Here is a 25,796-nt window from a genome sequence, read left to right as displayed (position 1 = left end):
TTCCCGGTATCATTATAGTACCGGGATTATAGGTCATTAGAGGGCATCCATTTAGTATGTCACGCAAAATTTGGGAATTTTCGACCCGCCCCCCCTCGTACGGGTTTTTTTTTTTGTATACCTAATGCAGTGCTTGTCACACTTTCAAGAACCACCCCTCCCCCTCTGAGCGCGAGGTACTTTATGGATGCCCCCATTTTTAGAAACAGATTATGCTTGATATCTACAATCTCCTGTTTTATAGGTTTATACACTGTAAGCAGAAACATTCAAACACGTTTGTTGAGCGCGCCACGAAACTTCATGCTACGATCTCCTATTCCGATCCCGACTACGCCTCTGAAAGATAAACCGGCGGCCGGCGATATGATCACGGCAAACAAATCTGCAAACAAAGGCATTTGCAAAGAAAAGATCGCTTCCACCAACAAAAAGCAAAGTTGGGCATGAAGTTGGTGATCGTGCATCGGAACCTAGGGAATAATTAGGCTGTAAACGACCAAATAGTTGCGCGGATAGTTGGAGAAAGGTCATTAGAAGAATTTTATAAGTTGTTGCGCGATGAAGGATAAAGAGTTTGTACTATTCAATCTGGAATAAATTATCGAATTGGACAAACTCTTTATCCTTCATCGCGCAACAACGTTTAAACTTAATAAAATGATAAAATAAGAGATTTAATAAATTAATGTTTGATCTTTATTTAAATTTACATTAAAAAGGAGTATTGTATTGTTCCTTGCTGTGCCTGTGAGTGTCACAAAACAATGTGACACGGCACGATCGTATCGTTTTTAGCGATAGGTTGACGGGGACTCGAGGGAATAATTGATAATCGGTGCTTGATCCACGGTAAAGGCTGGGTATGCAGCGCAATTCAGATCCCATTGTGATCCACTAGCCTCTGCCCAGCAACTCCTATCCCTACCTCCACGCGGTACCTGCCGGAAACTATGAGCAGCCTTAGGGAAGATCGGGTAACCAACCCCAGTGGGAACTTTGGTCGTAGGCTGACAGGGAAGGGAGGGGGATTTGCTTCGGCAAACCTGAGCGTCTGTTCTCCAGGAGGAGCGGCTCACAACAGCGTCTGATCCCCATGTTAGGGGCGGCTGAACAACGTCCGAGTGCCAGAGAAAGACTCTAAGCTCAACTGTGCACTATGGTCCTTCGGAAAGTATGGGGTTGGTGTCAGGGCACACGAGCCAGCCGTAAAAAACCATTGTAGCGGAAAATCAGCATCAGAATAATACGAACCGAGACCAACGGCAAAGATCCTAGCGAACAAAAAGGACTTGCGATTGGAAGCTCGGTACGCGGGACTGCCGATCTCTCAACTTCATTGGGAGCACCCGCATACTCGCCGATCTACTGCAGTTTTTATCAAAGATTTTTTCTTCTTTGAATCATAGGCTGTTCTTTCGAGTTATATTGATGCGAGGAATAGTGACATGGCCACTTAAGTTCATCATTTATTTTCGGCCAAACGGCATTCGGCCAAATGGCGTTCGGCCAAATGACCCGGAACCATTTTTGCTGAATTCTACATATTAAACAACAAAACAGAAGCCAGTTAACCGTCATAGAGACGAACCAGCCAAGGGCTGAAAGTCTCTTTAATAAAGACAAATCAATCAATCAATTAACCGTCATAATTACTAGTGCCATGAATAAGATTTTTGTGAAACGGATCAAGTGCGATATTCATCAACTTGTCACTTGAGTTTGGTTGAAGTGGTTTCCCGAAGCCATGAAAAAAGCACCATTATTCAGGGTTTAATTTACATAGACAGAGAGGTAAAACAATTAATGTAATTATAATAGGAAAAGTAAGAGCAGTGCCTTTGGGGTTCTAGTGTATTTCTTTTGAGTTACTCAAAAGCTACTCATGATCATTCTACGGTGCGATACGTCCGATGAGTGACGTTTTAAGCTTGAAAACTTGAAGGATATGGGGCAGAGCAAGCTGTTCGAATACCGTACAACAACCATGCAAAGTTGGTGTTTGCCACTCATCCGGTAGGCAAAAGAAGGCGTCGAACACAGAGAGCACGATGGGCGGACCAGGTTGAGCAGAACCTCAACAACTTTTTTCCATACTCAACTCAAGTGTCTGCTTGGTCTATGCGATACGACTAGAGACTCTCAATGCAAAGGTTAAGGTTTCAATTCTCGTTTGTTTAGGAGGTTTTTGTCGTGAAATTTTCTAATTTAATCAGCGCATGAGACGACGCTCATGAGACACATCTTGAGAAAAATGAGGCGCACAACTTTCAGTCTCAAAATGTACAGTGCTCCTGGGAGCTCGCTTGCCATGTGGCTCCCGTACATGGGACTACAGCACGTGTACATCAACTCTGGTCCATAGCCTTATATTTTTATAAAGAATCATGTTATGAAATTCAGTTTTCTCACTATAACTTTTAATTCATTCGTTTCTCGTGGACACGTTGTTCCGTGCACTTTTAGAACTATCAATTAAGCATATTTTTCCAAAGAGCTCAATGTTCTATCTCTCATGGTTAAAAAGATGTTGTTTTTTTTTCTTCGAAAAATTACTTTTTTTCATATAGTCGTATCTCAAAAAGGAGCAAATGGATTTTCAATTGCTTGGTTGCATTGAAAAGATTGTACTCTGTTCTATTGATGGTGAAAAAAATGTGGTACCTTTTTTGTTTGCTGCTTTTTATTGAATTTAAAAAATATGAATTTTTCATAGAAAATAAGTAGTAACTCTGAAAATTGATTAGATACAAACTTGGCGCCTTCGACAGAATTGTGAGTTTTTGGATGCTCTAAAAGTGCTCTGAACAATGTATTACAAAAAAACAACGCATATAATTATATTTGAAAAAAAAAAACAGATTTTCATATGGAAAACGAAACATTTCAAGCACATTCTAATCGTCTTTATTAGATAGATCAGAGTAGCTTAACCCTTTGAAGCCGGAATTTTCCCGTTTCTAAGTTTTTCTGTAGTTGTGGTGGTCAATAGAAAAAACCGTAGAATATTATGAAGATTTTTTTTTCCTGGATAAACTAGGTCATCCAAACTGTTCTTGAGTTTAGATCCCAAAGTCTGTGGGTGTAACGGTAACATCTTTCGTTATTCAAAACTACGATTTGTAATCTATCATGTCCTGTAAGTCTTCTGAAAGTTCAATAGACAGTATCAGATCAGTCGGGATATCCTACGTCATCCAAACTGTTTTTGAGTTTAGATCCTAAAGTCTACGGGTGTAACGGTAACTGCTTTCATTTAAAGCTACGATTTGTAATCTATCATGTCCAGTAAGTCTTCTGAAAGTTACAGTGGTTGTTTTTATCTACTAAGCTACATAACAGTAAGGAAGCCCATAATATCCCAACAATATATAACAACGCTTATAGTTTATCTAACTGCTTTGGTAAGTACAGTGGGTTATGTAACACTACCTAACGTAGTGGCAAAAGCTATAATCACAAGTGTATACCTGAAGCTACGGTCTCCGGAGTAGTGTTGTTGATCTAGAATATCTCAAAACTATCTTTAAATGGCTCATGATATGCCAGGGTGATTACAGATTACAGTTTAACTCTTCATAAGGCCAAGAGAACCAGGCACGGAATCCTCTTGTTCTACATTGGAATATAAAGTACATGTGATGCAATGAACAAAAACGTTTTTTGATTTTTTGACAGGTTATTGCCCTAATATTCATGAGTTACTTGTGTGGATTTCAACTCGATTGGTCAATTATTTTGGACGATATGGCAATTTTAGTACATGCCCATTTATTATAGTACATTTTTTCAAAAAGCTGAGTTTCTAAAAGTAATGAAGCAATCAAGTTGAAATTTTGTCCACAAGTAAAATGAACATAGGCCTTTCAATTCCCATCATTCGATTGTCAATTCGCTCACCATAACAGAATTTCGAGCTTATAAACCTTCATGCACTCAAAAATGGCAGTTTTTGGAGAGACATTTTGTTCTAAAAAAAGCCCATTCATATTTGTTATGGCTCAAAAAAATCATGAGTGTTCACAAAGGCCTAATTTCCCATACTATACTCCATACAAATTTCAATCGCAATGCGTAATACGGGGAAGCAACCAATTCGCTCCCAAATTTTGCACAGTTGTTTTGGACGCTAAACGGAATCGAAAAAGCTTTGTTCCGAAAAATCGACTTTGTTGACCCAGTCTCTTAATGTCATTTGAGATTTCAAGAGCTTCACGGATCTCAGCAGATTAGGATATGCTATTATTTAAGGGGAAAACATATAAAGTTTTTCCTCGTAGATTTGAAGGACTTCATTGTAGAACAGTTTGAACTAACCTGAATGTCCCAAAGGTTTATAATAAAAAAGTAGGCTTCAGATTGGGCCAGTAACTGCGGTTGATTATGCAGCGGTACTTAGTATAACAGATATGGATACTGTTACGAGTGTAGACCTGAAGTCCTGCACTCCCAGGTAGTTTGGCTGACCTGGAATATCCCTGTAGTGTCTTTAAATGACATTTGAGATTTCAAAAGCTTCACGGAACTCAGCAGATTATGCAATACTATTATTTATGACGAAAATTCAGAAAGTTATTCTTATAGATTTAAAGGACTTCAGCTTGAACGACCCCGAATGTTCCAAAGGTATATAATAAAGAAGTAAACTTCCGATTGCTCCATTAAGTTACTGGCAGTAACTGCGCTTGATTATGCAGCGGTACTCAGTCTACCAGATATGGATACTGTTACGAGTGTAAACCTGAAGTCCTGAACTCCAAGGTTGTATGGTTGACCTGGAATATCCCTGTAGTATCTCTTAATGACTTTTGAGATTTCAAGAGATTCATGATTCCCAGCAGATTATGTAATACTATTATTTATGGTGAAAACACATAAAGTTTTTCTTGTAGATTTGTTGGACTTCATTATAGAACAGTTTGGATGAACCAATATGTCGCAAAGGTTTATAATAAGCCAGTAGACTTCAGATTGGTCCAGTAACCACGGATAAATATGCAACGTTACTCAGTATAGCAGATATGGCTGTTCTTACGAGTGTAGACCTGAAATTCTGAACTCCAAGGTAGTTTGGCTGATCTGGAATATCCCTGTAGAGTCTCTAAATAACATTTGAGAGTTCAAGAGCTTCGCGGATCCCAGCAGATTATGCAATACTATTATTTATGGCGAAAGCACATGAAGTAGATTTGAAGGACTTCATTATAGAACAGTTTGGACGGCCCTGAATGTCCTAAATGTTTAATATAAGCTAAAAGACTTCAGATTGCTCCAGTAACTGCGGTTGATTATGCAACGTTACTTTGTATAACAGAAACGACTACTGTTACGATCTAAAGTTCTGAACTCCAAGGTAGTTTGGCTGACCTGTAATAACCCTGTATTGTCTATAATAGTTATTTATGTAACGAGGTGCAGAATGATGATTTTTACAGCACGAGTCGTACATTTATCCAACGAGGCTTGCCGAGTTGGATAAATATGACGAGTGCTGTAAAAATCGAGTTTTGCAACGAGTTGCATACAACATTTTTTTCAATGAGAAAAAAAATACTTTAATATGACTATTTCCATCAGTATCATCATGCTTCCAGGTGGTTGAACGGGATCACCCACGTGTTCCATCAAGCTAGTCGCGAAACTTGAATCAAGCAAGCCGTGCTATAACCGTCACAGTTTTCCAAGCTCTTGACGTGGAAACACAGGTTGTTGCCCAAACAATTGTATTATGATTCATAATGCAACCCAAACGAGTTGCATTATGAATCATAATGCAACTGCTTTTTATAGTTAGGAAAAGTAGGCCGTAGTGACACTAAAACGGCAAGTATAAAATTCAGTATTATAGTGCCAAGTTGCAAAAAGAATATTGTAGATGTCAAGAGCTGAACGAATCCCAGTAGGATATGCAATGCTATTATTTGTGGCGAAAATACATAAAAATATTCTTGAAGATTTGAAGGACTTCACTATAGGACAGTTTGTAGCACCTAGAACATCCCAGAATATGAAACACCGTTTGATGTTCTTGACGAAGGCTAAATGAATACATATAAACGTAACCTATATCAAGTTCAGCTTTTAGAACAACTGGTATGCCAATTATTTGGTTTTTCCTAATTTCATGGTGTTCAGGATATTCTAGGATATCAATGAATTCCCAAATACAAGTATTTCCAGGCGAAACTGGAAGCATTTCCTCATTTTTTTTTGGTTTTTGATTTTTTATTAAATAACGAAGCAATATTTTCAAAATCGGTTTTCGTGCACATGTAGAGCATGGATCAAGGTATCTCCTGATTTTTTTTGTGGTGGAAAAAGTTTTCCATTTTTGCAGAAACCATTTTTTTGTGAAATTTTATTCAAAAATGGTTTTTGCAAAAACGAAAAACATTTTCCACCACGAAAAGAAATCAGGAGATACCTTCATCCATACTCTACATGTGAACGAAAACCGATTTTGAAATATTGCTTCGTTATTTTTTAAAAAATCAAAAACCAAAAAGTGAGGAAATGGATCCAGTTTCGCCTTAAAAGAGGACTCAATTTGCAAAAACTTTGCCGAAGACTGTATTCTGTTTTATCGAAAGAGTGAATTTACCCCTCCGGCTCCAAAGGGTTAATATATGATCATCTATTTAATTTTGGAACTAATGTTTATCTATACTGTCATCACTATTAATGAATAAAGTTGGTAAGATATTGCAAGTTGTAAGAAAAATGAATTTCATGGATCACCCTAACATGATTCTTTAAAAAATATAAGTTATGAACCATAACAGATAGGATAATGGTTTCTTCGACAAACTTGCTCCTAATAAGTTCTTCTACAACTTCGTAGAATATTTTTTGAACGTATATAGAACTATTAAAAAGTAGAGGTTTGGATCAGCTAAACTAGGGGGAGCACCCTAATTTCACAATGATGAGAAAAAAGGTCGAAAAGTAAAAACACTTTCCCAAAAAAAAAAAAAACATGTTAGATACAAAGGTATAGGCACAAATATTTTTGTCTTCGTAAATACGGCTCTGGACTCATTGTGCATTGTGCGTGACCGAGGATGCAGAGCGGCAACCACAAACCGAGTATTGTAGCGTACTACGTATTGTTGATTATGTGATCCTAAATGGGCGTTGTGTAAATATGTAAATGTATAAGAAGCACATCATTTGAAGAAAGCTTGACAGTTATGAAAGATGTGAGTGATTTTAGGAGCAACCGGGAGATGCTGGAAAGAGGTTAAAGAAATAGGGAATGTTTTTGTGCAAACTTGAGATTCAGAGAATAAAAAGGTTATTTCTGAATATGCCAGAAGGAAATATGAGTATGGAAAGTCAATTAAAAAACAGATACAAATATATCGATGTGGATACAATTTAGCGTGGATTAACTCTCGGCCTAGCTCTCGGCATTATTTGCAGGGCCGTAGCGTAGCCTCATGGCGCCCTTGGCAAGCATCCATATTGGCGCCCCACGATAGTTGGAATTGTCATTTCGCAAAAATTGGTGGTTATTCTTTTTTTCGAAGTTGCTACAAAAGTTGGATTTTCGTGTTTAGGAAAAATACAAATTACAAAAGATTTCTGCTGAAGTTGAAAATAAATCTCAGAAGAAACTTTTCGATAATCAATTGACGAACCACGGACATGGAGAAACCAGGAGGAATTTCTGAAGAAATCTATATGGTCAGCGTTAAGTCAGAGGGGACCAAGTAACAAAATTGACGAAACTTAGTTATTTAGGGCACTTGATTAAGAATTACTTTAGCTACTTGGAGCATTCACTCAATTTTCGTAATGTTACAATTAACGAGAGTTATAGCACAATTTTCTTTTCATTGAACTGCAAAAATAGTGTGCAGTCAGAGTGGACCATATGCTTGATGTTAAGAGAGTTGAAAGAATGTGTATTGGTTAAGGACAGACTTGTTAGAATCCCAACATGGCCGCCACAATGGCCGACTTTGGCACCTACTCACGATTTCGAGGGCACAAATCTCTTCGTAAACAAAACCAGCGCACCTGAGCTTCTCATTTTAAGCTAATTACAAGTGAGCAAGATCAGAATAATAAAATACGTTGTTGTTTAAAGTTTGCGTCTTGAGATTTGTGCGTCTGAAGTTCTGATGCACTATTGAAGCGGGATTTCAAGACGTTTGTCCTTAAAATCCAATAAATAAAATATTGTATCACCAAAATGTGATACGTTTTTAAATCGTATGACTCCCTAACGCATTTTCTGATGATTATTAATCAAGAAAGCACATCAAATTCCATTTTATTATGGTCAATATTGTATTTTACAGAACATCGTGTTGAAGCATATTGTGGCATTTCGCGTGCAGACAGAGTGGACCATGTGTCTCTAAGAAAAATAGTTGAAAATACCTCATTCTACGTAATCTTTTCTAAATCAAAATATGTTTGTTTAGTAGCTGTTATGCATCATATTGAAATGTACCAATACCCGTTTCATGAACAAATTGATTTTACCGATTATTTAAGAATTGTGAACTTGGTTCACTCTGTCTAAACGAATTTTTGAAAAATGCCAGTCCTCTGAGTAAATTATTATGAACTGTGTAACTACAATATTTCAAAAACGTACCAAACTATGAAAATACATTCAAAAATTGTTAGCTATTAAATTTGCAAGTTAAGAATTCTTAAATAGCTCATTAATTGACTACCCTTAATGTGATATTTAACTGTTGTACTTGGTCCACTCTGACTGAACATAAAAATTGAAAATGGTAATCAACAGTGTAATAACAGAAATATCAAATTCCAAACTTTCTACTCACATTATACACCACTCCTCATAACTGTTGTCCTACTTGTGCATTATTTTTCATGAAATATGTAAAAATTTGAGTGTGAACTGTAGTTGGTTGAAGATTTTTCAAAAACCGTTCAGTCAGAGTGGACTAAGTACAACCAATTACTTAGCAATTTCTCGGTTTCAAGCTTCATTTTACGTTTTTTTCGCGATCAATACAGAGCGATGCTGAGATGAATAGTTATTCAGATTTATGGCAAAAATTCAAGAACATTTGTTGAAAAACTCAAAATTTATAGATTTGCAAACTTTAAAGTCGTTTTTCTAGAAATTAAGTAAAAGAAACATGGTCCTCTCTGACTTAACGCCGACCATATGAGCTTCTGTTGGAATCTCTGGAAGTATTCCGGCTGGAACCACTGAATGATATTTTGCAAGCATCTCTGGAGGAATACTTGAGGAAAGACCTGAAAATCCAGGAGACATTTCAGCAAAAATTTCCCTTGGAATTCATAAAGTAATTCCTGCAGGAATTCTTGGAGCAGTTCGTGAAGACATGCCTAAAAGAATGCTATTAAGACTTTTTGCAGAGAAGTGTAGAATTAGCATAAGTTAAAATACACAGTAATAAAAATTAAAAAATGCGGAACACCTGGAAGAATTTCTGAAAGAACACGGTCGTGGATGAACTTTTGATGGAGTCCCTGGAATGGTTTCTGGAGTTTTTTTTAATGGTTTTTTGATGAAATCCATGAAGGCTTTCAAAAGAAATTTGGTTGAGTATTTAAACACGTTTATAGAAGATTAAAAAAATTAAAGGAATTGGCAAAGGTATTTAGAAACCTATTGAAGGGTTTTTAAGTAATCCTCAAAACAATCTCTAAAGGAATCCTTAAAGGAATCTCTATAAAAATGGAGATACTTTCGAAAATTTCCAATGAAATTCATTGCAGATTTTTTTTTCAGGAGAAACGCTGGAAAAAAATATAAATAGAAGTACTTGAGTATATATGACTTATATGACTAAATACAAAAGTAACAAACGTGCATATAAACCATGTATGCTACTCGAGTATTGGAAAATAGAAGCATAAACTGCTAGAAGAATTTTTGAAGGATCCTATCGAGGAAGTTCTAAAGGTATTTTTGAAAAAAAAAAATCCAAATTTATCCCTGAAAGATTAAAAAAAGTATCTGCAGATATTTCTGAAGGAAACTATGGAAGATTATTCAATAAAGTCCTTGGAGGAATATTGGGTGGAATATTTTATCTGATTTCTGAAAAAAAAATCCTAGAGAACTTCCTGAAAGCCTCCCTAAAGAAATTCCTAAAGAAATCTTTCGATAAATTCTGAAAGGAATCTCCTGAAAATTTTTGATTTTTTTTTTAAGAATCCCTGAAGAAGATTCTGTAAGAATTTCTGGAGGAATTCTTTTAGACTGTTTCAAAAAAAAAATCCTTAATAATTGTCTGAAAGAGATTCTAAAAGAAACCCAGCACGAAATTCCGAAGAAACACCTGTTGAAATTTGAAATGGGATTCCTGGAATATAGATTTGAGGAAATAGAAAAAACTCAAAAATAGTTTTTTCCTGGGTTAATATGACTTGAATGGTTTCTGCCAGATTTACTACAATTTAAGCCCAAAGAAACATTTACAGGAAATAACAATTAAATAAACTGAAAGAGCATTGTCTGAATATTTTGCATCTAAAATACTTTTTGTCAATTCTGTAAACAAATTTCAATAAAAGCGAAGAAAATCCTCGAAAGTAAGATTGTTTAGATATTTTTAGAAATAATCTTTCGCTAGAATTTCAAAAGCATATTTATTTTGCTTAAAAAAGCATCTCAAAACGAAATAGTAGATAAATTTCCAGGTAACGCCATGATAAATATTCAAAATAATCTAAAGAATTATTTTTGTGAACACGTAAGAACGTTAAAACGCATGATCGATCAACCTTAGATACTGAATAGCGAAATCTCCGAATTCTTGAAAACAGTAGTAGCATTCTGTTTCATTCTTGCTCTGAGATTCTAGCCTTAGGCCTTTTCGGCGCCCCCTTGGCGGAGGCCAACCTGGCCAACCGTAAGCTACGGCTCTGGGAATATGTAGTAACAATCCTACTACAAGTATCAAGTGACGTACGGAAAACAAACAAATTTTATTGTTATAAGTTTTCGAATTCACTTAAAATATTGGAAACATTAGTACTGTACAAACCTTGGTAGACACCTATAGTCGATACCGATCACATGTTGTTTGAAAAAGGCGCTATTTTTATTACATGAGAAAATCAATGCATCCGAAAAATGTCATATCCTCCATGCATGTCAAAAGTGACAGAACAATTCCAATTTCTCGAATTACAACGCGATTCGAAGAATTCAACCTCGCAAACGCCCACTAAATTACGAAAGTACATGGCCAAACCTTGCCATTAACCCGACCCGTGAGGCGCGCTATGTCAAGGAAAAACAATCAATTGGTGTTCCGAAAATACCAACACATAACTCCCCGCCGCATAGACAACTTTGGATGTTCGGAAATCGGAATCGTCCCTACCCCACACCCAGAATACTCATGAGGAGCAGGAAATCATCCATCCTTGTTTTTCGCCACTCACTGCTGTGTTGTGTTTGCTGTTATGTTTGATTTCACGAGCGAGGATTTTGAGCGTTCGTGTGCTTCCGGGACGAAGCTTCCCAACAACGAAACACGTTGGGGAATTCGCGTATTCCAGTCGAGCCCCCAAACATTGTTCCACACTATTTATTTTCTTTACTTTTTTTGTACGGGCTGGTATCCTAGACATTCGCTTGCTAGATAAATCAATAGCAACGGGTCGTCTGTTTTCGTTTTTTTTCACATTCCAATGGAGGATGAAAATGTTTCTTTGAATGGATTTTAATGATTTGCAGATGGGTCAATTATAACTTAGTGTGGTGTTTATTTTCATTAACATCCTTAGTAATGATCGCAGAATGGTACAATGCAGATACGGTTAAAACTGTTAACGATAGATAAAGCGTCCCCATTTGATCACTTACCGTTCAATTTTCAAAACGGAATCAACTTTTTTTCTGGTCCAAGACAAAAATTCAAAATTCTGCAAGTGGAGTTGATCGATGACCTGAGAAACCAGTCACGGCGTGTGTATGGGAAAAGTTTATAACAAAAAAATGGGCATCGTCAAATTTTTCGCTATTCAAAAATAGAGGCTTTCAGCTTTCATTTGCAGGGTCCCTCAAAAAAATCCACCGAGGGATCCCGAACAACTTTTTCAGAATACTGTTTTTCCTCATACAAAATGCACGGTTCCAAATTAATCCCTATTTCTACTTAACAAACATACCCAATTTTTGTATGAAAAAGTTCCCCCGATGGAATATTTCGATGTTGGGCTTGAATGAAAGCTGGTAGCGTCAACTTTCACGTAGCGTAAAAATTAGCGATGCCCATTTTTTTGTAATAAATTTGTTCTACCAGACACACCGTGCAGTAAATTCACTGATGAAACACTTGAAACTAAATTGAGGTATCGTCTAGAACACACAATAAAACACTTCAACGGAAAACTTATACTCTTGAAATCCTCTGATAAGGTCGATTTTTCACTAAAAATTCAGTTCGATTTTCACAGTTCGTAATGGTATTCTTCGCTAGAAATAAAATAAGTGCACAGAAACACAAGTTTCAAACAGTGCAAAACTATACTTCACTTAATCCACACCCGCACGCACCAGGACTACAACTAACGTTCCACTAGGGGTTCCTTGACGGACGCACTCACTTTAACTGCTGCACTCTAAACCCCCACAAACCGGAAAGAGTGGAAAGGGTCAACGTAATACTGTGGAACAGAACCAAGAACTTCAAACATACATCAAACGGATGGAGACCACAACGACCGAGCTCGCGCGCGCAAAGTTTTAGAAGAATGGCACTTGTTTTCGGATTGACGGTTCGTGTACTAATGAAACGTTGCCCGACCAGTTCGCTGTTATTAAATTCGTTCGCTCGCGGTCCGCCGTCTCACACAAGCTGCTCTGGTTCCGCCGCCTCATTGGGGTTGTTCTGTTGTGCAGTTTGTTTTTTTTTTCGCGAATTGTGTGGAGCTACTCAGTGGTTGGTGGTGAGTCGTTCGTCGTTGGCGTCACCACCATGCATTGGTATTCAGCAGCGACATCAACGGTGGTGTTTGTTTGCCGCCTCCTCATCGGCCAGGTGACGATACTACTGTACCTACAACTTACAGTAGGGGTGTCACAGGTGCAAAGCGAGATGTAAATAGGTCCACATCAATAGAATATAATCAAATAAAACTTCATACTAACATTTTTTTTAATCTTATGACTTTGCTGAAACTTCACCAGTTAAAAATTAACCCGATAAGTGTAAATTTAAGGTGTATTCAAATAAGTTTGAGATCAATAGTCATGCTTCAAATAAATATGATTACACGAAAAACTTGAATGTCTATGACATAGTTCCCATAATGTGCAGTTTTTTTCAAGTCCAAATTCAGCGAAATTCTCGTGAATACAACAAATCTGTTTAAATGATTTTTTTTCTGCTTCGTTATAACGTAACATAAAAAGAAAAAGTCAAAAATTTAATGTACATTATGTTGAAGAGAAACGGCATTACACGCTTATCTGAAACTACCCATCGATTGGGTCGATTCTACCCGGATTTTTATATTATTCGTAGATGTCAAAATCTGGGTAACCGATCTCACATGAAACGAGTAAGCTTTACCCTGATTCTGGGTAACCGAGGCTTCTTCAAATTTCGTTACCCATTTTTTGTGTGTTGTGTGTTGTTGTCAAAATCTGGTTAACTGAGACTTAGACAAAATTTTCACATTATCCGCGCCATTTCGAACAGCAAGTTCATCGGTTCCCGCGAGTGCATCGAAATTCTGGTTCAATCCGACAATTCAGCCATGGAGGAACTTCGGGAGGTGTTGGATGGTGGAAGCTACAAGCTTTTGACCGGTAAGAATATTTAATTATTAACGTAAACAGGTTTTTACATATCCAAAAATTATTCAGGCATTCAGTGCCGCCTTCCCGGCTGCAACAAGTTTGTTGTTGGAGAAGAGTCGGATTTTAAAAAAACACTTGAAGTCTCTGCACAGCATACGTTGTAGCGCCAGGAACAACATTCCGATTGCTTGCAGTGAATGCAATGTGGTTTTCCACTTTTATGCTAGTTTCCGGCAACATATAGTGCGAAACCACAGTACGGTCACTAGAGAGGTTATGTTGGGCAGTGGATCCGCTTTTGCGAGTGGGCAGTCCAATGCATCGGGACAGGATGCTCATGAAGGAAACCATGGAATAGTCGAGGAGGAGCCGATCATAATGAATGATATTGTGAATCCGGTGTATTTCTGCGATCCACTAGACTCGACTGAAATGAGAGACCGGGTTGTAGACGCGGTAACAAGCTTACGCTGTGACGTCAGTCTACCGGAGACAAAATTGGCGAGTATTATTGATGTGGCTAAAAATCTCTTAAATGCATACCAACGTTTTGCTATGGGCAAAATTAAAAACTTTGCCAAAACGAAGGGGATGGATGAACACGACGAAGACTTTGTCGAGTTTATCAATTCATTGGAACCCGATGACCCGTTCACCGATGTTAGAACTCCAGAGAACAACCTGTCCTACCTTGCATTCAAATCAGATGGTTCCGTGCCGTCTGTTCAAGAGATTGTGCTTGGAAAAAGAACAGTTACACAACAAGTGCCCCATACATCTACTGCGAGATTTGGTCGAGTGAGGATGATTCGTAAAACCAAAATAGTTAAGGACACCGCCCATTACATCCCAATCAACAAGATCCTGGAACTTGTCTTGAGGGATCCTGAAGCAAGAGCTAAAGTAGTTGCCGAAAAAGAACAATGTGGGATGATAGGTAGTTTCAAGGACGGCACAGCATACAAAAGTCATTCCATATTTAAGAATAATCCAAACATAATCAGAATTGTAGTACATACAGACGAGGTTGAGTTTTTGAACCCACTAGGATCGCGGAAAGGGAAGAAAAAGTTGACAATCATAAGCATGAAAATTCAAAATTTTGACCCAATTGTAAATTCTAAGCTTGATCGCGTTTATTTCGTACTTACAGTCCAATCAACAGTTCTAAAGAAGTATGGATATGCTACAGTATTGCAGCCATTGATAAATGACCTGAAAACATTAGAAGTTGGCATTGATGTGAAAATGGATGGGATGAATTACAAACTACAAGCTGTACTGGTTAATGTAATTGGTGATACTGCAGCTCTCCACGAAATTTTCAATATCATGGGTCCTCAGGCAAAGCTTTTTTGTAGAGTTTGTTATATCTCCAGGGATGACTTCCGTGCTGGTCACTATGGCGATGTATTTCCACACAGAACACCAGAATCAGTGCTAGATGATTTGAATTCGATAAGAACTTCGAAAAAAAAAACCCAGTCAATGCGGGCTGATTGAAGAATGCTGTTTGAACAAGATTGGATACTTCAATTATGGGAAAGATCGTTCAATGGACCTCATGCATGATTTGTGCGAAGGTATTAATATGATGGTTATCAAACTGATCCTTCGAAATTTGGTTTGTGTTCGAAAAATGTTAACAATATCAACAATCAATCAAATCATTGAAGATTTTGATTATGGGTTATGTGAAGTAGAAAACAAACTGTTAGCCCCAACAGCCCCAACCATCGCTATGCAAAACTAACACGAACGTTTCAACGGTTCAATGCACATCTAGGAAAGACAAAACAGATAAAAAACAATAACAAATGTTTTCGAGGTGATGTAGGCAGTGTTGAGTGAGGAGATCGTTTGTAAGTTTCTAGTTTGTAATTTATAGTGAATTATTATTTGTCTAACATTAATTGAATTATACTTATATGCTAATTTGTAGGAGTAAGCCTAAATACACCAATTTGTTGCGATTAAGGTCAGAAGCAGGTCGGAGACTGAATTGTAAGTGCAACGTATATCATTCCTATCTGTAAACATATCTAAATATATTACATGTTTTAGCTTTAAGCTGATTATCACCGAATCGGGAGTAATTTAATATCTGCTGGAAGAACTCCACCAACCTATCGCAACAAACTTAAAGAATTCAACCGGAAAACAGGATGAATTTTCTGTCGAATGTGCGACAAACCCGGTCACAGACGAGGGCACAGCAGGTGAATGCTAACCTCAATATTAGTGACAACGGTATGGCACTGAGTAAGTCGTCGGAGGAATCAATGTCCGGCAGAGACGGAGACGGTGAGTTGCGAGAATGTGCTGGTTGCGAACGGCCAAATAACGCCGAGCGATACATGGTGCAGTGTCGGAATTGTAATCATTGGTACCACTTTACTTGTGCCAATGTTAACACCGCCACGGTGCGCTCGTCCAGTTATCTGTGTGTATTATGCATACCTGGAGAAGTCTGCGGAGTTTCGGAGCCGACACCGAGCCAGTTTAGTGGTATTTCAAGTTCGTCCAGCACTCGTAAGGCGAAAATAGACCGCGAATTACAACGTCTGGAAGAGGAGCAGAAATTACTCGAGGAATTGAACCGGGAACGAATTGAAAAGGAGCGCGAATTGAACGAACGGGAACTTCTGGAGCGGCTAGAGCGTGGTAAGCAGTTCATTGCTCGGAAGCATGAATTGCTCAGTCAGCACGACGAGGAGGAAGGACGAAGTGTACATAGTATGCGGAGCAGTCGACACAGTGAGAAACGAACGGAGGATTGGGTAAGGCAGACGAGGACAACCGAGATTTCCGGTGAGGTAATTGGTAGAGAGACACCCGCGCCGGCATCAGCAAGCACTAATCATGCTGTTGGAGATGCACTTCTAACGGAACTGCAGGGAGGACACCCATCTTCGACGCCGATAAAGACTGTGGTATCTGCAGTGACACCTTTCGTAGACGACAGGGCAGAAACGGGATCAGAGGTGAAATCGGTTCCGCAGACCCTAGGAAGCGTTACGATTGGTGAGGACTCTGTGGATTCACTTGAAGACGCTGTTGACGCAGGTAAACAAGAGCGAGAAAATCGTCCGGTCAACCTACCATATGTGGACCTTCAGCCGTATGCAGATCTCCTCAAGGTTGAGGAAGCGGCTCCAAGTTCCGGCTCGGTTTTAAATGCTGGAGCAGTGCCAAAAATGAATCGCTTCAGCGCCCAATGCTACAAGCGTTGGAGCGTTGAAACTGGAGAACTTCGGAAACAGGAGGAACATCTGCAAAGACAAGTCGAAACAGAACAAGTCATTCTGGATGTGATGACCAAACAGCAGTTGGACATAGACGCAAGGCGGAAACGAGAAATGGAACTGGTGAGCCAGATAAAATATCTTCAGTTGCAACATACGACTGAACTAAAAACTGTTCGAGAATCGGAAGTAAGATTGAGAGCACAACTTCAACAACGAGATCGTGACCGGATAGAGCTAGAAGGTCAGGTAGAGGCTTTAGGGAAGATACTTCGCGAGGATAGGGAGCAAATGCGTACTATGGAAGTAGAACTGCGCGGCCAACTCCAAGAACGCGATCGAGAATCTGAATCATTGCAGCGCCAACTTGCAGAACTACGAAGTGAAGTAAAAATCCTGCGCAGCAGGGAACAGCATCTGCAATCTCAAAACGAAGCAGCACAACAACGTGAACATAACGCAATTCGACTGCGGAATGAAGCAGAGAAGCAGTATTGGGACCTGCACGAAGAGATAGAGCAAATTATCAGTCGAAATGATGATCGATCAACAGATGGCGATTGTTTTTCATCATTACCCCCACCTCCAGCATCATGGATCGGAGTAACAGGTTCATCTAATACGGGAATCCATCCTCCACTGGGTACAGTTGATGATGGTGGATTTCTCAACCGTCAACAGGAATTCCTTGCGCAATGTGAAGTCGCGCATACGCCGAATACAAGCAGTTCCATGCCGGGAAATCATTTGCATTTGCCAGCCCAAGTAATAGGCGATGCGAGTGGTTATTTCGGACCTTCACCTCAACAGTTAGCTGCTAGACAGGTGGTCATCAAGGAATTGCCAATTTTCTCCGGCGATCCTGTCGATTGGCCGCTGTTTATAAGCAGTTACCAGCACTCGACAGAGGCTTGTGGGTACACCGACTCGGAAAACCTTTTGCGCTTGCAACGTTGTTTGAGAGGCAATGCAAAAGATTCCGTCAGCAGTTTCTTACTGCATCCATCAACAGTTCCTCAAGTTTTGTCAACACTGAAGCTGTTATATGGGCGTCCGGAACAAATTGTAAACAATATGATCGCAAAAGTTCGAGCAACTCCGGCTCCCAAAGCAGATCGGTTAGACACACTTGTCAGTTTTGGCTTAGTCGTCCAAAATCTGTGCGGGCACCTTAAAGCAGTCGGTTTACAAAGGTATCTTACAAACCCAATCTTGCTGCAAGAGCTGGTTGAAAAGTTGCCAACCACGGTAAAGTTCAACTGGGCACTTTATCAGGAACAAGTTCCTATTGTAGACTTGAACGTCTTCAGCGATTATATGGCAAAAATTTCTTCTGCTGCGAGTGGCATAACACAACTTGCCAACATGCCTCAGAATTGTTTCAAAGAAGAACGAAATAGACCGAAAGAAAGATCTTTTGTCAATATGCATGGATCCTCAGAACAACTGGGTACGAGTAATCAAGAAGATGTAGAGAAATCTATAGTCGATGAACGGGTACAAAAGGGAAGAGATCATCAGAGTAAGTGCTCAATTTGCAATGAAGGCAGTCATCAAATTGGCAGCTGCACGGCATTCAATGCACTTGATTTGGATGGCAGGTGGGAAGCAGTGAAGATGCACAAACTTTGTGCTCGCTGTCTAACGTCACACGCGCGGTGGCCTTGTAAAGGACAAGTATGCGGAATCGATGGTTGTCCAAAGCGGCATCATCGTATGCTGCACTACACGCCGGCAGCGACTGCAGACTACCAAAGCGATAGTTACAGTTCATCTTAGAATTCGGGCTTCAACAAAATGGGCTGTGTTGGACTATTTATGCTTTGTGACGCTGAACCGGAAGTTAAGGCGACACGGGGGGGAGAATGTTAGCCCCAACAGCCCCAACCATCGCTATGCAAAACTAACACGAACGTTTCAACGGTTCAATGCACATCTAGGAAAGACAAAACAGATAAAAAACAATAACAAATGTTTTCGAGGTGATGTAGGCAGTGTTGAGTGAGGAGATCGTTTGTAAGTTTCTAGTTTGTAATTTATAGTGAATTATTATTTGTCTAACATTAATTGAATTATACTTATATGCTAATTTGTAGGAGTAAGCCTAAATACACCAATTTGTTGCGATTAAGGTCAGAAGCAGGTCGGAGACTGAATTGTAAGTGCAACGTATATCATTCCTATCTGTAAACATATCTAAATATATTACATGTTTTAGCTTTAAGCTGATTATCACCGAATCGGGAGTAATTTAATATCTGCTGGAAGAACTCCACCAACCTATCGCAACACAAACCATCAGCGAACTTTTCTTTGAATATCCTCAGGTCAAAAACTAACTCAGTTCCTCAATCAGCATCGCAATGTTGGCTTCTGCTACGAGCTTTCCCATACATGTTTCATAGATTTATTTCAGTGGATACTAACTTTGTACAAATTATTGGTTCATTACTCACAATCAACTATTTTGCTTTTTCAAACAAATTTCGTGTAGAAGAAATTCACGAACTGGAAGTCGCTATTCACCAATTTCAACATCTGTTCAAGCTGTGCTTCCCAAATACAAACCCCATCAATAAAATCCACCATCTGTCTCATTACCCAGAGCTAATTCAGAGTAACGGACCGTTGACTAACTGTTTTGCATTCGAAGCCAAGTACAAAATTTCAAAAGGTCAGGGAAAAACATGTAACAACTTTAAAAATCTTACATACAGTATCACCAGAAGAATTAATCTGAAGCAAACAGACTCTATTATAAAACATAACTATACCACAAAAGTCCATACAATTATAAGAAGCGAAAATATCAACAAGTCAGTATTACCATTTTCTATCCTACTCTTTGATTTTTCACCGATCATTACTTTTATACAAAATTTGACGATAGACAGTACCACCTTTCGCCCAAGAATGGTAGTCAAATTTACCGTTTGTAATGCAAATAAGTACGGTGTAGTAGAAGCAATAATATCATGTGACGAAAAAATCATCTTTGTGATCGAAAAGCTCGAAATTTGTAGACTTGATTTGGATATGTACAGCTGGGAAGTTAAACACACCGACGACTTAGTAAGGGTTTCGAGCTCACAAGTGTATACCAGAAAAGCATACAGTTTATGGAAACGCGTAGTAATAGACGAACAGTCTTCGTATATAAGCCTCAAATATTGCGATGATTAACAAGCTATACTCCAAACATGACAAAGACCGCCAGCTAAGAGTTGTGTGCTTAGCTGGTAGCGCAGCCTGGGCACTGTTGTCCTTCTGACTTCAGCTAGATTGAGGAGGTACGATCCGAGTGTCTGTTCACCAAGGAGGTGCGGCTCAAACAGCGTCTGTTCTGGCATCCAGCGGCTGAGTAAGAAACGCTGCACCACGCCCAGCTAGATCCAAGGTGGTAGCCCCATCAGCGTGGTCGTCCCAGTGTTGGTTGGGACGTTAAACAGAACTGGCACGATGGCCCTCCGGCGAGACAGGAGTGTTGGCGTAGGCCCAATAAGCCACCCGTAAAAATCCCCATTGCGAATAACATAGGAGAAAATACGACTCGATACAATCGGCAAAGACCCACGCGACGAAATAAGGACTACGATTGGAAACTTGGAACATGGAATTGCAAGTCACTAGGTTTCGCAGGATGTGACAGGATAATCTACGACGAACTACATCCCCGCAACTTCGACATCGTGGCGTTGCAGGAACTTTGTTGGACTGGACAGAAAGTGTGGAAAAGCGGGCATCGAGCGGCTACCTTCTACCAAAGCTGTGGCACCACCAATGAACTGGGAACAGGATTTATAGTGTTGGGCAAGATGCGACAACGTGTGATCGGGTGGCAGCCGATCAACGCAAGGATGTGCATGTTGAGAGTTAAGGGCCGTTTCTTCAACTACAGCATCATCAACGTCCACTGCCCACACGAAGGGAGACCCGATGACGAGAAAGAAGCGTTCTACGCGCAGTTAGAGCAAACATACGATGGTTGCTCGCCGCGTGACGTGAAAATCGTTGTCGGCGACATGAACGCGCAGGTAGGAAGGGAGGAAATGTACAGACCGGTAATCGGGCGAAACAGCCTGCACGCCGTATCGAATGATAACGGCCAGCGACGCGTAAACTTTGCAGCCTCCCGTGGTATGGTAGTCCGAAGCACCTTCTTTCCCCGCAAAGATATCCACAAAGCCACCTGGAGATCACCCGACCACCAAACAGAAAACCAAATCGACCACGTTCTAATCGACGGTAAATTCTTCTAAAGTGGACGCCACTTTAGTACACAATATTGATAAGACAAATTCTCTTTATTATCTCATTTCTCAGATATCCATCCACAAATGATCAATGGCAATTGGCCAAACAAATCGTACGAGCATTTCCTCAATTGAAAACCACAAGGATCAATGAAAATGCCCCGGACGAGGTAAAGTATTCAATATGTTCAACTTGATTGTTTTCATCAATCCATATTTATATTACAGTCCGCATTTTTCTGGTGGCAGAGCGGCAATAATAGTGGCGATCATTCCGGCTACATTTATCACCGAGTTCGAAATATTGCAAAGCGTGTGCCAAAAGAGCTGAAGAAATACAATCATCCGACAAAAGTTACTAGTGATGCAATTCCCACAACACTAGTACAACGAGCTGTGACGCTAACAGCAGTAATTGCGAATCCAAGTAACATTGCCGAAATCGCAAAGGAGATGAGCGACTGTTTCCCATTCCACCAACTGCTGCTGAAGGAAAAAAAGTCATTCGCTGAGATACTTCAAACATTTCCACATTTCGCATCATTCAATGGCAGACTGGTAAGCATTACGGTATTTACACTCTCGATCAAAAGTTTGGGGCCACCTCGTCAAAAGTATGATATTTTTTATCTGAGACCTACACTTTTGAAATCGATCGTTAGAGATTTGGGCGTAAACACTACTATGAATTTGCCGGCTAACCCTAATGGTGACCCACACTTTTGACCTGCAGTGTATTTGCATTGAGGGCACTAACTAATATAATATTTTTGATAATATTTTAATACCATGAAAAATAGATCGATGAGGCATTCTACAGGCTATGCCCAGGAGTATCCCATCAACTTGAGTTTTCCCCGGTTTAGGGCAGAGCACTTTTACTAGCTTCGGAGATGTTCCTGAACGTTGAAGATGGTATGATAATTTCTTTATAAATTGTTAAATTATTATATTAATTTCTATAAATTTTATAGCACACGTAAGAGGCACATTGAGGATTTTTGCGACATTGCAAAAGAAAGGAGTGAAGACTTTGTCATCTAATCAAGCTGGACCTAGTAGCCCGATGCAGGCGGAAAGAATCCTCGTTTCGCCGCTTCTTCGATGGTCACAGGTATGTTAAATATTAACCAGCATGAATTGAAACGTTTAATAACCAATTGCGATTTCTATCGTTTTAGGATCTTGTCCAAGATGATGACAATCATCCCGGAGATACGTACATTGCATGTGAGGCTGCTCTGTTCAAATCTGGACCATACCGCATAATTCACAAAGGAGTAGTTCTTGCGAAGAACAATTCATTCATAGGCACACTGGATTTGTTTTGGAAGATTTTCCCGGTATTTGGCGAATCCGTGCCTAGCCGGCTGCAAATGCTTTATGATGTGTTTACCATACTGGTGTATAAAACGGTGCGCCAGAGTAGCCGAAAGTCGGTGAATATTCTTTGCACAAACATTCAACAGGCAATCGAGGCTGAACGTACGACCCAAGGTACGTAAATGTATCCACAACCAGGCCAAGAAGGCTGAACGTCGAGTACAACATGTTCTAATGTAGTTATTTAGGCACAATCAGGTCAAGAAGAGCCAAACCTTCGAATTGAACACGTCAATAAAAAATTTAAGCAAATCTCAAATGTTTCCTTTATTATTTTTTTTCGGAAAAATATTAATCAGATGGGGGGATTTCTTGAGCATGCTTACTCATTTATATAAAAACGGGTAAAAAATACCCTGATGAGTAACGTCAAAATCAGGGTAACGCTTACCCAGATTTAGCAGCCAACATCGGTAACCCAGATTTGAGTAAAGGTACCTTTACCCACTTTAGAGTAACTGCAGTTTTGCTCGATTTGGGTCACAGTGACATCAATCTGGGTAGCTGGGAGTTAGCGTGTAGGTTGTCTTCATATGCCGATACTCAAGTCTATCATTCTAGCTGGAAGTTCTATAAACTTGATTTCTTACTCCTTACTTCAATGAATTTCAAGATTCCCTCACTGTGAATCCCATGCGTATTGCAATTCGCAAACAAATACCTATAAACCCAAACAAGCGACTACGATGACTTCAACGCGTCGCGTTTCCCGCTCTGATTCTCTATTTATGGTTCGAACAGGTTGGAACGGTCTCACCGCTTATTCTCGTGGACAGGGCCTGCCATAAACTACGTAGACTCTCAGGGGGGGACGGGGGGGTCTGGCCAAAGTCTAAGCTCCATACAAATTTCAAAAATTTTGTATGAACAAAAGTCTACGGCGGGGGGAGGGGGGTCTGAGATGGCCCAAAATGAGTCTACGTAGTTTATGGACAGCGCCACAGATGGACTTGTGTTTGCTGATACTGAACTGAGCCAATGCACTGCAACGGATGGCAGTTGTGCGTTGTGGTGCTCTGCTAATGGGGAAAAGCTCCACAGAAACTGTTCGCGTAGCAATCAGCAATATGCTGAATGAAACGCGATATACCTACCCGCGTTTATTTTGATGAGAGTTTATTTTGCTAGCGTCGTTCGTTCGTTTGGTAGTTTCATCGACGTTGCCGTGGATTCAGATGCAAAGTTTCATCGAGAGATGCTTCTCTCGGCACCGCGAACATCGACGGTAGACTTGGCGCAAAATTGGATTGAAAAACGCTATAGACAGAACGTGGGCGACGAGGAAGGTAATTCAGGTTGTTTTCGGTAGCGCAATAATTGATGTTTTAAATACTGAAATCAGGCCTTTTGAATTATTGTGCCTTCTTTGTAGCGACATAAATGCACAGTTGAGTAAAGTGTCATTAATAAATTAACAAACAAAAAGCTTTCTTCGTAATTTCTGAGGACAATAAAATCGATCAACCGGTTTGTGCCAAAGAGATCGGACAGCGCAGCGGAATCCTTCAATTCTAGAAAGATTTGGAAGTTTTAGTTCTACAGGGGATAGGGTCTCGTACCATTTGGGCAGGTGTACCTATTTTGGGCACTTGCCGCTATAATTAAGTCAATTTCAAACCGATTGATTTGAAATTTTGTATAGAGTTAGGCACGTACAGTATCTAAACTCTGTACAAAAATTCAAATCAATCGGTTTGAAATTGACTTAGTTATAGCGGCAAGTGCCCAAAATAGGTACATCTGCCCAAATGGTACAAGACCCTACTCAAAATAACTGGGACAGGTAAAATTTTCACTTTTCAAAAAATGTTCAACTCGCTGTAACTTTTCGAAAAGGGCATCAAATATTCTCAAATTTTTACTGTAAGTTCATCAACTAGTTGTGTATCATTGGTTCAAATTTAGAAAAGATAGGGCCATTCTACACGAAGTTATGATGATTCTAGAAAAAGGTATAATTATCTGATAGCCAACTTTGAGCTGTTATATCTCCGGATTCAATGAATCGAATGCAATGAAATTTTGCTCATTTATGGTTAATATAATGAACTTTGAAAAACAGTTAACTTAATTCAAAATTATTAAAAAGAAAAAAGTTATAGCGATTTCATGTATTCTATGTTTTTTTTAGTAAATTTATCTATTTTTCAAATGCATCCCATCACCTTTTCAATTTAATGCCGGCTATTTGGTTACTTTCCTTTGAAACATAAATATATTCAAGTCAATTAGAGGGAATTTAAATGAACTATAATTACTATCTCGAATTTTGAAACGATGATGAAGTTTTGGATAAATTGGTGTTATATTTAAAAAAAATCTAATCGTTATAATTTTCTTCTGTGTTAAGAATTTTTAGGTATGTCGAAAGTTCTAAGAAGCTCATTATATAAGTCATAAATGATCAAAATTTCTTTGCGTTCGGTTCATTAAATCCGGAGATATAACAGCTCAAAGTTGGCTAGCGAATAATTTTACCTTTTTCTAGAACCTTTATAATTTCGTGAGGAATGGCCCAATCTTTACCAAATTTTGACCACTAATACACAACTAGTTGATGAACTTACAGTAATAATTTGAGAATATTTGATGCCCTTTTCAAAAAGTTACAGCTAGTTGAACATTTTTTGAAAAGTGAAAATTTTACTTGTCCCAGTCATTTTGAGCAACCCCTGTACATATACAGTGATAGACATTCGTTTAGCCGAGGCCAAAAAATTTTCAAAAAGTGTCAGGAAACTCATACAAAAAATTTTATGATAACCCTTTTTTATGTCAGTGATAGTATATCTAGTACTGTTTCATAAAAATGTGATACATCACACTTACATATACACTGAAACAAAAACGAGGGTAGAAACCCTTCAAATTTCATTTTTCGCCTAGACATTCGTTTAGCCGAGGTTAATGAAAAATTGGGTTTCAATAGATTTTTTTGCAATTTCGTGAGTACATTTCGAGGATATACCCCAAGGCATTTAGTTTATGACGTGTTAGCAAGATAATTGACCTTAAAAGTTTATTTATTTGTGAAATTCAGAGAAATATTATTAAAAAAATGCCCCGATAAGGAGAAGCGATGATAAACAAATTTATTTAAGAAAAATGATTTCTGTAAGCACTCAAACGTAAACTAAATTT

At 39.1% G+C, this 25,796-nt stretch overlaps 2 protein-coding genes and 1 long non-coding RNA gene across 13 annotated transcripts in view; 2 read left to right on the top strand and 1 right to left on the bottom strand.

Annotated features, from left to right (window-relative positions):
* LOC109419826 (uncharacterized) overlaps positions 1 to 12,848 on the bottom strand; it is a 115,886-nt gene extending 103,038 nt beyond the window's left edge. For 3 of the 11 annotated variants that reach the window (XM_062850391.1, XM_062850397.1, XM_062850393.1), the window contains exons 1-2: positions 12,340 to 12,848; positions 11,834 to 11,916 (exon numbers count right to left, since the gene is read on the bottom strand). The gene's annotated coding sequence lies outside the window, so the exon portion shown is untranslated. The remainder of the gene's footprint in view (positions 1 to 11,833; positions 11,917 to 12,339) is intronic. The other 8 variants (XM_062850388.1, XM_062850394.1, XM_062850389.1 and 5 more) reach the window with 5 other exon arrangements.
* Positions 1 to 25,796, top strand: part of LOC134287729 (uncharacterized) — a 473,313-nt gene that overhangs the window by 189,831 nt on the left and 257,686 nt on the right. The gene's annotated exons all lie outside the window — the stretch shown is intronic.
* On the top strand, positions 21,342 to 23,443 carry LOC109398264 (uncharacterized). Its single transcript, XM_062854636.1, has 6 exons — positions 21,342 to 21,442; positions 21,501 to 21,830; positions 22,073 to 22,187; positions 22,247 to 22,386; positions 22,454 to 22,769; positions 23,397 to 23,443. Exons 3-6 carry the CDS (start codon positions 22,166 to 22,168, stop codon positions 23,441 to 23,443), a joined length of 525 nt encoding a protein of 174 aa, XP_062710620.1. The 5' UTR covers positions 21,342 to 21,442; positions 21,501 to 21,830; positions 22,073 to 22,165.

Source organism: Aedes albopictus, chromosome 2 (assembly GCF_035046485.1).
Source record: "Aedes albopictus strain Foshan chromosome 2, AalbF5, whole genome shotgun sequence".
In the NCBI taxonomy this organism is placed as follows: Eukaryota; Metazoa; Arthropoda; class Insecta; order Diptera; family Culicidae; genus Aedes; species Aedes albopictus.
This window is presented reverse-complemented; position numbering and strand designations above follow the sequence as displayed.

Coding starts and splice junctions, on each gene's coding strand:
- LOC109398264 (XM_062854636.1), top strand. CDS start 22,166: ATGTTCCTGAACGTTGAAGATG. Junction 22,188..22,246: donor GTTCCTGAACGTTGAAGATG/GTATGATAATTT, acceptor TAAATTTTATAG/CACACGTAAGAGGCACATTG. Junction 22,770..23,396: donor GGCTGAACGTACGACCCAAG/GTACGTAAATGT, acceptor TGGTTCGAACAG/GTTGGAACGGTCTCACCGCT.